Source organism: Mustela nivalis (assembly GCF_964662115.1).
Source record: "Mustela nivalis genome assembly, chromosome: 12".
NCBI lineage: Eukaryota > Metazoa > Chordata > Mammalia > Carnivora > Mustelidae > Mustela > Mustela nivalis.
Window position 1 is genome coordinate 23,441,177 of NC_139031.1, and position 17,850 is coordinate 23,459,026.

At 38.8% G+C, this 17,850-nt stretch overlaps 1 protein-coding gene and 1 long non-coding RNA gene across 5 annotated transcripts in view; one reads left to right on the forward strand and one right to left on the reverse strand.

The window, feature by feature from the left end:
• Positions 1-436: 436 nt before the first annotated feature.
• Positions 437-1,236, reverse strand: LOC309845610. Its single transcript, XR_014301380.1, has 2 exons — positions 910-1,236; positions 437-773 (listed from the first exon to the last, which is right to left on the reverse strand). It is a non-coding gene; the product is annotated as an uncharacterized lncRNA (long non-coding RNA).
• A 28-nt stretch (positions 1,237-1,264) lies between these two features.
• The window catches only part of ZNF800 (zinc finger protein 800), a 46,441-nt gene continuing 29,855 nt past the window's right edge, over positions 1,265-17,850 (forward strand). For 2 of the 4 annotated variants that reach the window (XM_082693802.1, XM_082693803.1), the window contains exons 1-4: positions 1,282-1,954; positions 2,439-2,557; positions 7,914-8,009; positions 17,296-17,439. In XM_082693802.1, the coding sequence (XP_082549928.1) occupies positions 2,497-2,557; positions 7,914-8,009; positions 17,296-17,439 (301 nt within the window). In that variant the 5' untranslated portion in view covers positions 1,282-1,954; positions 2,439-2,496. Of the gene's footprint in view, positions 1,955-2,232; positions 2,315-2,438; positions 2,558-7,913; positions 8,010-17,295; positions 17,440-17,850 lie in introns of those variants that run through there. The other 2 variants (XM_082693804.1, XM_082693805.1) reach the window with 2 other exon arrangements.

The window sequence follows — 17,850 nt, forward strand, 5'->3', positions numbered from 1 at the left end:
TACCATCACGTGGACATATCACAATTTTTTACCTTACATGTAGGTTGTGGCATTACATTTTAGTTTGATGTTGTAGGACTCCTCTTGACAATGGAACAGAAAAAAATGATCATACCACGTATGTGACTGGTGTGTAGAATGCACAGTACCTGCAATTCCCTTAAAAAGAAGGATTACTTGGACCACTCTTCCTTTTCCTGTCACCCCTATAACCAAGCTGCTACAAGCCCCCAAGACCTATGTAAATGTTCCGTTCAGTATTTTTACAATAACGAGTTTATCAATTAATTACTGGACCTACCACAAACTTTCCTATGAATTTTGTAAACAGATTTCGGTCCCTCGTTTGCTTTTCCAAAATACACACAGAACCTACCTACCACTGAACTGCTCTTTCAGGACCCCGAAAACGGACAATTCAAGCTACACAACTGCGGAGATTTTTCAGTGCATCTTTCGGCGGGAGAAGAGAAAGCGTAAGGGCTTTTTCTCCCTTAACATTCCCGACCGACAGTGGACACGTATTTGCTTGTAGAACAAAAACTCCGTCCTGGGAGTTGAGGCGGCGGCTCTCCTGCCCCAAGGGGCGACCGCATGGGTTTGCGGAATTTGACAGACGACCGCGATCTTCGGGGATTTTCCAAGCAGGACGCGGGCACCGAACTGGAGGGAAAGTGCGTTCTGCCCACGTGACCCACCTTCTCCGCCTTCAGGTTCAGAAGCGGGGGTCGCGGCCATCAATTGCGATCCTCCACCAGCTTCTTCCCAAAGACCTGATGAAACCCCAAAAGTGCTGAGAGGCACACTTCGAAAATTCTCGGGTGAACAAACAAAAACAACAACAAAAAATCGACCTTTCCCGTAAGCGAGCTGACAACCTTTTCGGAATCACCACTACCCACGGCTCACCCATTTGTCGAGCCTCTTCCTACAGCTCATGCCCGTGCTTCTCCAACCCTCCTTGTTTTGGTTCCAACGGAAGGAGAAAAGCAACAGTTTGCTTGCCCGTCAGCCCGTCTCCCAGGCACCAACAGCCCGGGGCTTCGGCTCTCCGTCGGCCCGCGGGAAGACGCGCGGACGAGTGGCCGGCCCGCGACCCCCGGGGTCGCGGCTCCAGCGCCACTGGCCAAGGTTCCCTCCCCTCGCCCGGCCGTGGAGCGTCGCCTCTCCACAGGCCCGGGCGCCCGGCGGGGCGCATGCGCGCGACGCTCCCGGGCGTGCCGGCCACACTCCCCCCACCCACTCCGAGAGCTTGTCACTTCCTGCCCTCGCCCCATCTCCGTCCGGGGTCAGTCAGTCGCTCCCTAGTCGCTGCGGGAGAGTCTCTGCTTCCCCCTTCCTACCCGCTCCGCGGCGGTAGCTCAGGCTCTTCGGGGAGGGGAGACAGAGAAAGAAAGAGACGGACTTAATAAAGTTTCCTGAAACAACAACTACTAGCAAAAGAGGCCCAAGGTGGGGGGGAACCCCCATTCTTCCCCGCCCCTCTCCAAAAGCCTGAGGGACCGTTGCAGGTGGAGCGGTGCTGGGAGGGGGGGGAGCCGGGCTCCGGCGGCAGCCGTTGCCCCGGCGAGGGGCGCCCAGGTCCTGCCCGCTCCGGTTCCGGCTCCTTCGGTGGCGACGGCGGCTTCTGCGGGGCGGTTCCTCCTGTCAACTGCCTGCGCCCGCGCGCCGCCCGCCCGCCCAGCTCCACAGCGCGGAGGGACGCCGTGAGCCGCCGCCGCCGTCGCCGTCGCCTCCGGCCGCGGAGGGACGTGGTGAGCTGTGGCGCTTCCGCGTCAGCGCCGGCGGGGACTCTTTGGGAGCGCGTCGGGCCCGAACCCCGGTTCCCTTCGCGTGGTCCGCCGAGGCTGCGCCAGGTGGGGCCCGAAGCCGCCTCCCACGCCAGGCTGTCCCCGCGGCTGCCCGGCCTGCCTTCCTTCCTTCCGCCTGCCCGCCGGCCCGCCCTAGGAGTTAAGTAAGTTGGGCGCACTTGGTTACGGGGACGGGGGCTCCACCGCGGAGACCCCAACGCACGTGCGTGGCGGGAGGGCGCGGCGTGGGCCGGCCGCCGGCGGGAGCCGCACCTCGACCGGTCCTGTCGCCGCGCCCGCCGCTCCTCGGGCCCCGGCGCCGGCCGTGCCCGCCGCGCTCCGCGCCTCTGTCTCCGCGCGCGCCCGCCCGGGCCGGCGAGGCCGCTGCCGCCCGCGCAGCCGGCCAGGCCCTCGCCTTGCGCTGCGCGCCCCAGGCTGCGTTTCCGGGTAGGGTGCTGAACCTGTGCGGGAGTTGGGGCTGGAGAAGCCTTCGTGCGTTTTTCTCCTGTAGGCTCTAGAAGAAGGTACGCGTACCGTGGAGGGAGAACGGAGGGCGGGTGGAGGGAACGTATGTGGAAAATAGAGCCAGAGCCCCCCCCCCCCCAAGGAAGTTCAGGGTGAGTGACGGGTTTGTGCTTCTTTCAACAGCCAAGCCGCAATGAAGAGCTTCTTACAGTGAAAGGAAAGTAGGTCTCGCCCACTGAAAATGCCTTTAAGGGACAAATACTGTCAGACTGACCACCATCATCACGGATGCTGTGAACCAGGTATATTCCTTTCCCCTCCAGTTTCTTTGCCCTCCGTCACAGCCTTGTGTTTCCTTCCCGTTTTCTTTTCCTCCTGCCCAAGAAGTCATGTCTAAGTAAGCAGGCTGTAATTTTCCCCAGTATAAAACTAGTTATGAAGCTAAAAGCTTGTATAAACAAGAGGTCTCCTCTGCCTGATCCCTTAAAAAAAGTACGGCAAGTGTCACCTTAAATCTTTTCCACAAGATCAATCACTCAGTTTCTTTTCCTTCTTTTGAGGCAGGCTGCAGTTAGTACTATTTGCCCCGTGTCCTTTGAATGTTTAAAAAACTGAAGACAGAGGAGAAAATAGGTAGCAGAATAGTAGCATGTCTTTGTGAAAGGGGAGTCATTTAAACTTTTAAAAATGAAGTTTCATGCGCATATTCCCCAGGGTTTAGCGGTTAAAGCCTAAAAGTGAGTGTGGTTGGGCTAAAAAAGTTTGTTAAACTGAGCTTGTTGGAAGAATCAGGTTTTGCTGACTGCAACCTTTAAAAAATTTTCTTGCGCAGAATATACTGTATTGCAAAATAAAAATATCTGGTTATTGAGGTAGAGTACATAAGTATTTTTAGGGTAGTTTATTCATTAGAACTGTTTTTAGTTGGATTGATGGAATGAAAAAGTTCCTTTTTCCAGTCTCTTGAAGAATATTAGAAGACTAATTTGATAAATGTGGTATGTAAACTTGAGTTTTCTAGTTACTCGAAGTTTGATATGTTTTGTCAGAAACATTTAGAGGTACAAGTTAAAAGGGAATCATTGAGTACATATGTCACTAAACCAAACAAAGGCTATTCTAGTTTAAAGGCAGGTGTTTATCATTATTTTTGACCTAAAAATTATTAGGACTTTTTATGCTTTTGCTTGTTTTTTTTGTTGGAGTATTTTAACTGCTCTAAGTGTACTTGGTTCTGGCACAGTGGAGTTCAGATAGAGGACTTTTTTGACTAATGGGAAAAAATGGCAGTGGTAAAGAGGAAGAACTCCCATTTTCAGAAAACTTTGGTACACATGTACTGTGGCCCTGTCCCAGCCACCTCCCACCCCCATCCCCCTGGCCCGGCTTATTGGAAATCAGTAATAACTTACCTCTGCTAATAATACAGTCCCAGGATGGGATCCAGTTTGTGTTCAGCTGCCCCTGACCTATCTCAGCACCCCTTCATACTGCACATTTTGTGTGTCATTTATATTTTATCAAATATTGAATGGAATTTGTTAGTTTTGAAGTAGAAGGCTGTGAATGCCTTTTATACTTGTAGTTCACTGATCTTTTATTCCAGTTTTTTTTTTTTTGAGAACATTTCAAGTCATTTAAGTTGAATTGGTTAATGAAATCATTTTAAATAAAACCTTTTTACTTAAGAAGAAGTTTGTGTTCATTTATTTATTTCTTTGACAAATTATTATTGAGCACCTGTTAGGTGCTAGGCACTGTCCAAGGCGATGTGCATGTAACTGGTGAACAAAAGAGATAAGGTCATTTCCTCATAGAACTTTTGAGTGGGAAGAAATAGATACAGACAAGTAATTGAATAATTTGTGACCATACCTTATTTGGTGTATTCTGATAAAGTTTTCTAGAGACTTTAATGTCTTTTTCAGGATGATTTTCAGAGTTGAACTTTTTAATATGTATTGGAACTTCTTTGTTTTTTTTCCTTCCCTCATTAACAAGAAGTCATCTAAGTTGCATTAATTTTAAAAAATTAAATTTCTTTTGCCAGAAACCTTTTGAATGCAGTTTATTTTTCAGACTACCAGGTCATAAGTAGTTGTGATTCTTTGCTTTCTTAGCTAGATTAAATACTTTCTGAAGAGTAGTTTGGTGGAAAGCTAGACGTTTGTTAACTTACAGGATAGTTAATTGTCATTATTTCAGAGGAAGATAAGTGCTGTGTGGAAGGTTTTTCTAGTACTGAAAGGAATATGTTATGATAGTTTTAAAAAGAGGATGCCTTCAGATGGAGGGAAGAAGATGACATGGTGTTTGAGAAGTTCTTTTAATGGGCAATCATCAGGGATCTAGCCTCTTTTGAATTATGAATAGTGGGGCTGATCCCTGAGCAGTGTGTTCCTGAGGAGACCTTAATAGGATGGATCAATGTATAGTGAAGGGTGGTGATATAAGCCTGTCAGTGTATGTAAAGTACTTCCTTATTTATGTTTTAAGAATGTTTCTTACAGAACTTTTCAGAATTCAAAGGTAGAGAGAATGGTGTAAGGAACCCGTTGTAAGCATCACACAACATATCGATACATGGGCAATCTCTTTTTTTCCCCTCTATTCTCGCTTCTTCCCAGTTCCGTTTTCCACCCTCCCACTGCTTCCCTGCCCTGTATTATTTGTAAGTAAATCCCAGACCTCATAAGCAGAAAGTTATTTTAAGGGGCTTTTTTTTAAGGTAGGAGAGACTGTTACAAAAGTAGGTATTTGATTCTGGGAAGTGTGTTCTTGGAAAAATATAAAGACATATGTTAACTTCTGAGGGTTTGGGTGTTGTGATTAGAGGGAGATGATGGCTTTTTTCCTAATGGTTGTGTAAACTGATCTTGGGAGGGATGATAGGATATAGGAGAGGAAACTTATAAAATACTAATATATAAAGTTTTTTAGGTTTTTGTTTGTTTGTTTGTTTGTTTTACAGTGGGAACTACATAGATCTGTATGCTAAATGGGTGTTTCCATGGATGACTAAGCTAACTCAGGGGTTATTTTGAATGGTGTTTCAGGATGTTGATGTGTGTAGTGATAGTAGTGTTTTGAAGGTGATTAGGTAACAAATTCTGCTGTAGTTTTGAAATCAGATGTTCTTTTGTGGAAATGGAAGCTGGTGTATTAAAGTTTTCTGGAGCATTTTTATTTTATTTATTGACTTACTTATTTTTATTAACATATAACATATCATTAGTTCCAGGGGTACAGGTGTGTGAATCGTCAGGCTTACATACTTCACAGCACTCACCATAACACATACCCTCCCTCCCCAGTGTCCATAACCCAACCCCCACCCCCTGCAACCCTCAGTTTGTTTTGTGAGATTGAGTCTCTTATGGTTTGTCTCCCTTCTGATCCCATCTTGTTTATTTTTTCCTTCCCTACTCCCCAAACCCCCCACTTTGCTTCTCAGATTCCTCATGTCAGGGAGATCATATGATAATTGTCTTTCGCTGATTGACTTATTTCATGGAGCATTTTTAAATGAGGAAAGGGGACTCTGAGGACAAATTTCTTTTTTTCTCCATATCCCTCCCTTACTCATTACTGTTTTTTAAAAAATTTTCCCTTTCTAAAATTCTTGCTACTTATAGAGCCAAACCTTGATACTTTTAGTTCTTTATAACTGTATAGTTTCTACCCTCTCTTTTGTAGTTATTATTTTTGTCATTTGTTTTGTACAAATCATGAAAAGAGATCCATCTAATCCAAATAATGGTATCATCAGTCTATTTATAAACTTCTGTTATTGCATCTTTCAAGGGTTGAATTCTACTTTTTAGATTTTGGAAACAGTTTTTCAGTTTCTGATGTCAGAAAGCAATTGATTTGTACATGATGATGGCGGCAGTGGTGGTGGTGATAGAACATTTATTGAACACTTACTATATCCCAGGCCCTGTTTTAACTAGTTAACCTACATTAGCTCATTTAATCCTCGTAGAACTCTATAATTTAGGTACTTTTATTAACCCCATTTTAGAGATGGGAAAGAGATCAGAGAGCTTAATTTGCTTTAGTTGTATCTAATAAATGTTAGAAAAATATTTCAGTGTAGTAAGTCCAGGTCTGTAGTCTTTGTATTTTTGATCACTGCGGGTAATGTCAATGTCAGATGTTCTCAAAATGAGTTGTGGGTGTGTGCATGTTTCTAATTCATTTAAAATACTCCTTACATATCTCTTAAAATTGGGAAAGTTGTACTTAATAAAATGACTTGGTCCTGAGATAGTTCCGGCCAACTTGTATACACTGAGACAAGATTTGAAGCCTTAACGTAGAATCTAAGGCTGTGTCTATATACATAGCACAGTAGGCTTTAGCCCTTATCAGAAAGCCAAGACCAGGCCCTGAAGCAGTAGCAGCACACATTATTGAAGTAATCCTCCTTATTTTCCCACAGAGTGGATGATCCTGGGTTAAGATGGTAATAGTTGAGTAGAACATTATAACATATTGAAAAAAGTTAATTAAAATGGCTTTTTTCCTCCATAACTGTATCTTTAGTATCTGATGGAAAACTGTTTTTCTTTTCAGTTACCACTTTTCATATTATCATAATTTAATTTATTATATAACTATACTGTGAATTTGAGAATTTTGGAAAGAAGACATGTGTATAGGAAAATGAAAATTTTTATTTTTAAAGTGGAAATAGTATTTTTACTTATTATAAAAGTGTGTGTGTGTGTGTGTGTGTGTGTGTGTGTGTGTGTGTGTTTTAACCTGCATACTTCTAAAAACCCAGGCTCTGAAACACTGACAAAGTGTGAGGCCGAAAATGAAAATCACTCCTGTAAAGTCCACCCTGACAGAACCCTTGTTTTGTTGGTATCTTGCTAGACTTTTTATGTTTATATTAGTGGCTATACATAAACACATGTACATTACATTTCTTTCTGTATCTATTGAAATATATATTAATATAAGTGAGATCATATTCTCTAACCTGTTTTTGTTGCTCAGCAATCTATTTTTGACAACTTTTGTTGTTGGTATATGTAGATTTAGCTCATGCTTTCTAAGAGCCGTGAAGGAAGGACTCTGTTGTAGGGCTGTTTCATAGTTTATTTAGTCTGGCTCCTATTGAGAGATTTTTAATTTGTTTGAAATTTTTTCTCTATTATTTAGAGGCTGCAGTGAACATTCTTGAACATCTGTCATTGTGCACTTCACTAGTCCTTTCCTTAGGCAGCGGTTTTTGAGTTTTGCTCTCATAATTGCCCAGAGAGCTGTAGTAGATTGTCCAGAGGGTTCTGGAACGGTTTATGAGATGTGGCTAGGACATCGTTGCCCTAGAATTTTGATTAAATACAGAGGCTCCTCTTCAAGGGGAACAAAAAGGCAAACATGACAAATATGTAGTAAATACCAAAATAGTAAATCTTTGCATTTGAAGCCTTAAGTAGCTTTAATTTAGCCTTGAATTGAGAATAATCTTAGTTATTTTTTTCCCATTATTTCATTGTGCCTTACAAAGATGGTGGTGAAGTATATACGAACAAGTGTGATTATCATTAACATGATTGTAGTAAACCATTGTTTTTCTTCAATAGTAAATGATTTAAATAACCCTTTTTTTGTGGGGATTGGGGTGGGTGTTTGTCTTCCATGTAGTTTATATCCTGGAACCTGGAGATGCTCCTTTGTTACAGCAACCACTACAGACATCCAAATCTGGTATTCAACAAATAATTGAGTGCTTTCGATCAGGTATGAATGTTTTAGGATGTATTTTTCAATCTTCACATAATAGTTAAAAACTACCTAGAAATCCTTAGAATTAATTTTTAAAAAATATTAAAATGTGTATGTTGGTTTTATAGAATATTTTTAATTGTCAAATTTTTAAAAAGTGGATTAATAAATATTGACTTGATTTAGATTCTTTTTCAGTACTATATATTATGTACTAATATAGAAATAAACTTAGTGTGGTTTAAAGAAATATATGTGGTATCTTTATTGGTAACATGCCTCTTCTCAACAATTTATTGTTAAATTTTTTGGCATATCTTTGTAAACCCTCAGTGGGCACTAGTAAATTATACTGGGTCTTTATAATCATTGGCAGAGTAGATTATTTATTCAGAATATCTGAGATGTCACTTGTTCAAGATTAATTACTTTATCATCTCTGTTTATATGACTCACCTAACCCTGGAGTTTCAACATCTTTGATAGAGCACAAGACAGGAAAAATACTTATTCCAGTCCCTGGTCTCTTTGGATACATTTGTTTAGCTTCACTTTCTATTAGATCATTATAATAATTGGATGTATAAGAAGTATATTTGTACAGTTGGAGTCCAGTGCTTTAAAACATGTGTTGCTTAGGGGCGCCTGGGTGGCTCAGTGGGTTAAGCCACTGCCTTCGGCTCAGGTCATGATCTCAGGGTCCTGGGATCGAGTCCCGCATCAGGCTCTCTGCTCCACAGGGAGCCTGCTTCCTCCTCTCTCTCTCTGCCTGCCTCTCTGCCTACTTGTGATCTCTCTCTGTCAAATAAAAAAAATAAAAAAAATAAAAAAATAAAATCTAAAACATGTGTTGCTTACTACATATCCATGGCTGAGAACTGTTAGAACTCCTTTCTCGGTGAGATCATAGATTGTGGTTCTTATGATCCACTTATCCACCTTTTGTAGATTTGGCTTCTCTGACATCGCAGACTGTTGAGTCAGATATAAATAAGCAAACACACGTGATTGATGGGACACTTAATTGATGGAAACTTAAGGGTTAGAATATCTTTTGTTACTATTCTAAAGTTTACTATTCTAATAAAAAATTTGAGATTAAAAGGAAAAGATAATTTGTATGTAACCAATTGTTTTGTATTGATAAATGCTGTGAGGTGCTTATTTTTAAGTCATTGTAAAGAGAAATAACATATTTGCCATATTTTAGGATCTAAGAAATAGATTGCTACTTAATCTAAAATAAAAATTATTTTTATTTCTGAGTTCCTGAGATCTGTTTCTTGGATTTTTAATCTAATTTTAAATAGATTTTTAATCCATTTTTAATCTATTAATTTTAATCAGTTTTTAATCTGTAGTACTCACGGCTTTGCTTTTATGTATATTTAAATCAGTTAAGTATTGAGCGTGTATCCATGCCTTGCTCATGTTGAATGGTGGCGCAGTCTATTTTAGGGTGTCTTGTTGTTTTTATTTTTGATAGTAAAATAAAGTAACTGATAGGTCCTATGATAAATACAATTAAAATTTTACTTACTAGAGGTGGTATTTATAATATATTTCCAGCATAACAGAAGAATGGTTAGTTTCTGGTCATAGTAAGAGTTTTTTAGCTACTTTTGGTAGGTAATTCTTTTTGTTCTTTCTCAAGGGAATGAAGGTTATTGCTTTTCACATTTTTTATATTCTTTGCTATAGGTTTTTTTCTTTTCTTTTTCTTTTTCTTAAGAGAGGTGAGAGAGGGGCTGGGGGCGGTGGTAGGAGGGGGGTGGAAGAGAGAATCTTAAGCAGACTCCACACCCAGTGTGGAGGCAGATGCAGGTCTGGATCTCAAAACCCTGAGATCATGGCCTCAGCTGAAATCAAGAGGAGTCAATGCTTAACTGACTGAACCAACGAGGCACCCCATAGGTTTCTTTTTTAAAATCCAAAATTTGAAATGAATAAGATTATTTTATACTTACTTCAATTTATTATAGTGTTATTTGATTAAGAAGTTAGAATTGGTTCATTCATAAATGCTTTCTTATAAAATACACCTTTTCAAGAAGATCCTGTTCTCAAAATCTATGTTTAACTTTAGAAAATGAATATTTAGAAAGGAAATTGTTTTCTTTTTGCATTGTGCTCATGTCTGTTTCCTGTATTTGCTGTTTCTTTAGCCGAAAAGTGTCTGTGAAATGGGTAAAATGTTCTTTTTTAAATGTCCCCTTCTGACCTTTTAAATTCACATTTGCCTTCTGAGTTATGTTTTATTTAGGAAAATTCTGAAAATACTATAAATTTAATTCTGGGTACCCAGTGATTTAAATTAGAAGTGATTTAGAAATATGCTTAGCAATAGAAAGAACTAATTTGGATTTAAAGAAAGGAATTCTTTTACTTCGTTAATGTGTCTCAGAACTAAGCAATTTTATTTTCCTCAAGATTGTAATCTCTTCATCAGTACAATCTAAAGTTTGCTAAGGTAGCTCTTTGGCACTGAAGTATCCAAGCCCGGGCTAACTGAAACTTTGGGAGGATAGAACGGAAGTTTGGGCCACATGACCTAGGTACAAAGATCCATTCTTACCCCCTAAGTTCTTCCTGGTCCCATTCTACTCTCAGCCACACCTTCAGTGACTCATTGGTTTCTAGACTTTTTCCATTGCAGCTGGGTTACAGACACTGCATTTGAAAGAACTATCCGAAGTCTGTGCTTTTGCTCTCACTAACTATGGAGGCTCAGTCAGGTGGGGCATTAGTAATGTGTTAGGATATCTAGCTTAATCTTTAAGCTCAGATAGCTGTCTTCAACTATTATACCATTTCTAAGTTACTCACCTTCTGTCCACTCTTGGCTGTCTGTGGCCTGGTATTAATTCCTACCCAAGCTGGAAGTTCATAAAAGGCTGAGGAATGAGTTAACTCATTTTTTTTGGTCTGCCAGCCCCACATGTGCTGTACTGACTGCATGATCAGTTTTGACTTGTTTTCTTTGCCTCACACTTTAGTCTTTACTTTGGACTGATTTTCTGGTTTTAAATGATAAATCTTTCTTGACCTCTGATATCTTTTTATTTCTGGCCACTTCACTTGTAAATTAATTTGAACAGATTTTTCTTTTTGGAATTAAGTAATATTCCTATATTGGAATAAGTAATATTATTGGATTAAGTCATAAGTGCCCATGGTTTAAAAATAATAAGGAAGTATAATAGGATGTATAGAAATAAATAAGTCTCTGCTCAGGCAACCACTGCTATATGATTTATGTGTTTTCTTCTAGAGACTCTGTATACATGTACAAGCATATATCCCTCACTTTTCCCCCCAGTACTAATGGTAGCTGATTCTGCCCACTGTTATGTATTTTTGCTTTATTAAAAGTACATTTTGCTGTTGTTTGACATTTGTCCATAGATAGATACCTCATTTTTTAGAAAGTTGCCTATTTTGCTCCAGCCTACAGATTCTACTCTGAAATCCCTGATGGTTTAATGACTTTGAGACATGCTGTTTGCGCTGTATCCCTGGCTTCTGTACTATCTTGACTGGGTCCTGCCTTTTGCTAGAGCGCTGCCTTAGCTCTGTTAGTTCTTCTCAGATCACATCTGTGACTCGATGTCTTCAAATTTGTCTTCTTTTTATTGACACTTTTATTTTAGCTTCCTTCCTGACCTCTCTCCTCAAACTGAATTTTAAGTAACAACAGCAACAACAAAGAAGGTGTACTTCCATGAGACATTTATTAACATCGATTTAATTGAGCTTAATATTCTTTCTTAGTCTCTCAGTCTTCTGGTAGAGGCAAAGGAGCTATTGAATGCCCTAAGATTAGAAACAGAAAAATGGGGAGAAAAAAGAAGGATAATTAGTTAGTCTTCTATTCATGGAGAGAAAAGAGAAGGATAAGTATTTAGTCTGATATTTAAAACTGGTCTTTCTTATGAAGTCAATATTGTTTTTTTGAATCCTTGAAATATATAATGTTATAAAAATATATATAATATCATAGAAAAAAGATTCTATAAAATACACTCCTACTGTGTGCAAGGAAGAGCATCTTTTCTGACTCTTAGGGAGGAGTGAATTGTAGTGAAAAATAAGAGTTAGCTTTGTATAGTATTTGCTATTGTCATTATCATCTTAGGTTTGGTCATTTAACTTCTTAGAAGAGTTTTTTGTTTCGTTTTGGTTTTATACTGTTTAAAACATTACCTGCATTTAGTGTAAGCTGTTTCTGGATGGTGATGCCTTAGTCCTGACTACAAACAAAAACTGAGGATGGAAGTGTGATTTTTCGGAGATACATAAGAGAACATCGTTATCATATAGGTTTTGTTTTTGGTTGTTACATAACAATTTTAGGAAATTTAAAATCAGACTAGATATTTTTTGCATGAATAAGACAGATGTAGATTTATTTGTTTGATTGTTGTTCTTATATTCTTCAAAGAATGTCATCTGAGGCTATGTTCCTAGAGGAGCAGACATTTATATTAGTCTGGGAATTTCTTAAGGGCACAGATCAGATCCTTCACTCTCATGTTTCCAGTAATAACATTGCAAACTCATATTTAGTAGGTGTCCAAAAAATGTTTGTAAGATTAAAATATTAACCAAGTAGGCACTAGAATCATTTTGTTCTGATTATACATTTGTTGTATGTAGCACTGTTCCATAATTAACCTAGTAATTTTTTAAGAAAGATTTTATTCATTTGAGAGAGAGCACGCACAAGCAGGGGGAGAGGCAGAGGGAAAGGGAGAAGTAGACTCTGCTGAGCAGGTAGCCTGATGTGGGGCTTGATCCTAGGACCCTGAGATCATGACCTGAGCTGAAGGCAGACTCTTAACCATCTAAGCCACCCAGGCGCCCCTAACCTAGTAATTTTTTTTAACCAACTCTTGCAGGTGGTAGTTTTAAGAAATAAATTTAAATTTTCTTAAATGCCCCCTCTTTAAGAACTTTTGTTAAGGGATGATCAGTTAGAAATTTCCTTCATAAACTGGCCTTGAAAATCGGTTTTGACAGGAATTACAGCTTTGCTTGCAGTGCGTTTAAACAGTCATGCTAAAAATGATTAAGCTCATGTGTGAATCATAAAGCAAGCAGTATACCATTTAAAAATCATTACTGCTACAACTTAAAATGGTCATTGACCAACATATCCATATATTAAGGAAAAAAATGAAAGCTTATCTTTGGCACAGAAGAGTTAGAATTAATATCTCATCATGTAAAGTGACTGCCCCTCCACCCTAATGTAAAACTGAATACTGATTCCTTTTTTTTTGAAAAAAAATCTTGTAAATATTTTTCTCAGTACATACAATGTATTTGATGTTAAGGAATAGCATATGACTAAACCTTTGTTGGGGTATGAGTAATTTTTACTGAGCATCTATTATGAGAATCTGAAATATTCACTAATTAGTTAATTTCTAATTATCAGAAGCTTTAGGAGGGCTGTTTTTTTTTTTTTGAAAGATACTGATTAATGTAATCAGTAAACAGTGACTTCTAAGATAGTTTTATAAGATCTAGGGCAAGAAAACGTTACTCCTACAGGAAAAGGAATAATGAAGAGTAAGAATATGCATGGGTCTCTTTCAGGATCAGGGGCAGTGGAAGAACTTTATATTGCTGTCCAGATGCCCATGTCTGTTATCTCAGGTGACATAAAGTTTTAGCTGTTGACAGAGGCACAGATGATTGGCTGTGTCTAATTGTTAGTGAGCAGAACAGTCAAAAATGGTAGTTAATGAGACCATTATGTCCAAAGCCATTATGACCACATGGGAAAAACATCAAAACCTTAAATGACAGCTAAAACTGGCTTAGGGAAAAACTTCTATTGTCTGTATTTATGGAATGGGCAATGTCTTATTTTTCTCATTTGTAAAGTGTGTAAGTTGAATTAGAAAAATCATTGAGGTCTCTTTTTTGGCTTCCGAGGCAACTTTATTATACCCTAAAAATATATATATATATAGAGAGAGAGAGAGAGAGAGAGAGAAGGTTTCCTTAAACATAAAGCTTCTAGTATGTCATTTAACAAACCTCAGTCAAGCGTAGTCCTGAGAGGTGGGGATATAGTCGATGAGCATTAAAGGTATCTTCTCCATCCTTTTATAGCCTCCAGCTTAATGGGACTACAGAAAAATAATTACAAGATATTGGGATAATACAGTACAGATGTATAGGGTGCGGTAGGAATAGGGGTGAAGAATTTGTAACAAAAACCAGCAATCAGAAGGCTTCCTGGGGGAAGTGACTTCTAACCTGGAATTTTGTGTGTTTGTTTTAAGATTTTATTTATTAGAGAGAGACAGTGAGCATGAGAGTGGGGAGGGTAGGATGCATGACTCGATCCTGGGGCTCGATTCTGAGGCTTGATTCTGGGGCTAGATCCTGGGTCTTGAATCTGGGTCTCGATTCTGGGACTTGAACCTGGTGCTTGAACCTGGGGCTCGATTCTGGGGCTTGGTCCTGGGGCTAGATCCTGGGACTCCAGGGTCCATAACCTGAGCGGAAGGCAGTCATTTAACCAACTGAGCCACCTAGGCGCCCCAGGGTTTGAAGGATTACTAGAAGTGAGCCAGACCAGGGCAGTGGGAGAAAAAAAAAAAACATAGGTGAAGTCCTGAGGAGAGAGAGAAATAATTTGGTGAACCCATGACTCTGAAAGAAATTTGATGTACCTGTGTCAACACAACTGTACTTGTGTGTGTGTGTGTGTGTGTGTGTGTGTAGGTGGGATGGGGTGGGGGAAGGATTTGTGAATGATAATTAAGACTGATGAGTTAAGAGTAAGGCCAGAGATTTTTTTTGGGGGGGGGGGGATGCTATTGGAAACAAATATGCACTCTGCTGAATATAACTAGTTCTATAACCAGGACTAAACAAGAATACCTATTTATTTCTCTTTAAAATTTTTTAGAAGAGTTTATTTATTTATTTGACAGAGAGAGAGAGATCACAAGTAGGCAGAGAGTGAGAGGGGAAGCAAGCTCCCCGCTGAGCAGAGAGCCCCATGTGGGGCTTGGTCCCAGGACCCTGAGATTGTGATCCGAGCCAAAGGCAGAGGCTTAACCCACTGAGCCACCCAGGCGCCCCCTCTTTAACTTTTGATTAATTTTTATAGTTGAGCAAACCTGATGGACAAAGTGAGATCTCTGATTTAGGGATGCAGTCTTGTATTTTTAGCAGTAACTGTTTTTTATGTATAACCTCGTATTTCCTATTTAAATCTTCAATTGGGTTTTTAAACCTAGTTCAGCTTGTTTTTGCATTCCTCTTCAATCTTTTTTTGACTGTTTTTAAAGGCAGAATTGAATCTTTAGTATGGTTCTAGCAGGTATTTCAATTTGGAATTAAAGTGTGCAAAATTTTCTATATTTTTCTCTTACTGGTGCTACACTTAACTATACTTCTATAAATAGGTTAGGTTTATCTAAAATATTTTTATCATCAGTCTACCTCTCATAGTTTGTCAGTCACTTAGGAGGTTAACTGTGAACTAAACAAAAGCCGTCTTTTGCAAGTATATTTTGTAATGCGAAGTGGACTAAGAAAGTGCATGCATGTGTGTGTTTGTGTGTATGTGTATGTATGTATGATTTTACCTTTATTTATTTTTTTTAAGATTTTATTTATTTGACAGAGAGAGAGAGATCACAAGTAGGCAGAGACACAGGGGGGAAGCAGGCTCCCTGCTGAGCAGAGAGCCCAAAGTGAGGCTCAGTCCCAGGACCCTGAGATCATGACCTGAGCTGAAGGCAGAGGCTTAACCTACTGAGCCACCCGGGTACCCTGATTTTACCTTATATTAAGAATAATACTCAGGCTGTCCTCTGAATCTTTTTAAATTTATGTTTTCTAATTTTGTGGTAATATGGTTTAGTGCAGTAAACCATTGATTCGGATTTGAGAAGTGGTGGAAATGATTTCATTATATTTATTTTTTTCCCAGTAAAAACCCAGATGTGTAATTTAATTTTTCTGGGATTTAAGTTCATATATTCTTTCATGATTGTTTAAGATAGGTTTGGTTTGGTGTGTTCATTTTAGAAGATGGATAGTATAGTGTGTTTACTCTTTAGTAGTCCCAGAGCTTAACAGAGTGTCAAGTACTTGTGGAATGATAGAAGGACACTTTGCACCTAGATAGTTTTAAAGATTTTTTTCTGGACACGTTTAATATTGAAGTCAATATTATTAGCATTTTTTTTATTTGAGGCAATTAAAGGCTAATTAATTAGTAAAGCATGGCAGATCAATTTTGTCAGTTTACCTATGGCAGAAACCTGTAGGAAATAATGGCAAATTTAAATTTAAAACACAAATTCTATTTGTGTTTTATTCCTGGTGATTGTTCTTATTTTAGAGATTGGATGCTCATTGTCATTTTTTTTTCCTCTGCCTTTTGGTCTTGTGTCATAATACTTAGATTCCTTGTGTCAGTGGCATTTCTTCAACTACTTTTAATATTGAGCATTGCCAGAGCTGAATACTTTGTAGTTATAAATAAGACAGGTTTGGTCTTGGCTGCTTTGGAGTTTATAATCTAGTGGGGAAGACAGGCTGTAAATTAGTTTAAACTGTAAGCTATCAGTATTTAATTAGTTGCACTTGGAGTGAGTTTTTGAGGGAGAAAGGCTTTGAATAAATTTATAGTGGTATCAGGAGGCCTAAGCAAAATGCAAATTATGGATAAGGATTCTATACTCTGACACTCAATGACCATAATCCCATGTTGGCCCAGAACCTGAAGTAATTTGAGCTGAGTTTAAAAAGAAAAATCACATGCAGTCTTGTGACAGTTTGGACTCTCTTTAAGGAATCGGGAAAACATATTACAGAACTCTATATTCACGTCTTAATGCAGAAGGGAGCAGCAAGAAACTTTGGTAAGGAGTAGGGAGTTGGTGGAGGAGGGGTATGTTTAATTCTTTTCCCTTCCATATCTATTGCATCAGGATCTCTAGGGGGGGTTCATGTACATCATTATTCCTAGGTTATTGTGATGATTAGCCAGATGTTGAAACCACTGTTGGGATATCCTAAGAATTGATTGGCTGCTGAATTAGAAAAAAAAAATCAGTTTTAGCTGTCACAATATCCAGGTAATGTTAGAATTTTACTTAGAATTTAGTTTATAAGTTAGTTCTGAATACAAATGGTGGAAATTGGCAATGCCTGTATTTTGTTTGCAAAGATTAATTGCACTTTGGATTGTCAACAGTGGTTGCCCAGTTTAAAAATGCACATTAAATTTACCTTTTGTGTTAAGTTTTATTTTCTTTTTCCTTAGGAACTAAACAACTTAAGCACATTTTATTAAAAGATGTGGACACTATTTTTGAATGTAAATTATGCCGCAGTCTCTTCAGAGGATTACCAAATTTAATTACCCATAAAAAATTCTACTGCCCACCAAGTCTCCAGATGGATGACAGTAAGTATTATCCATATATTCAGTTATGCATTTTACAGCTAAGTATTCTTATACTGTAACTATACATTTGTGTTAAAATGGTATCAGTAATTTAATGATGGGGAATAAAATTAAATACTTAATGTTCATTTTCTTAGACAAGTACTTTAATATGAGTGTTTTTGTGTTTTTCTAAAGAGGTTAGTTTTATGAGTATACTTCTATCAAGATATTGGATATTGTTTTTGAATGTTTATATGGACCATATAGTTTATATTCAGGATTTTTCGAAGTTAAAATGTGAGTGCTTGAAGGGAGTATTGGTATTTTTCATTTCTGTTTCTTTAACAACTTGTTACATATGACTGATAATTTACTAAGATTATTCTTAAGTAAATAAGAAGGTTAGAAATAGAGCAAAGAATGAGTAAA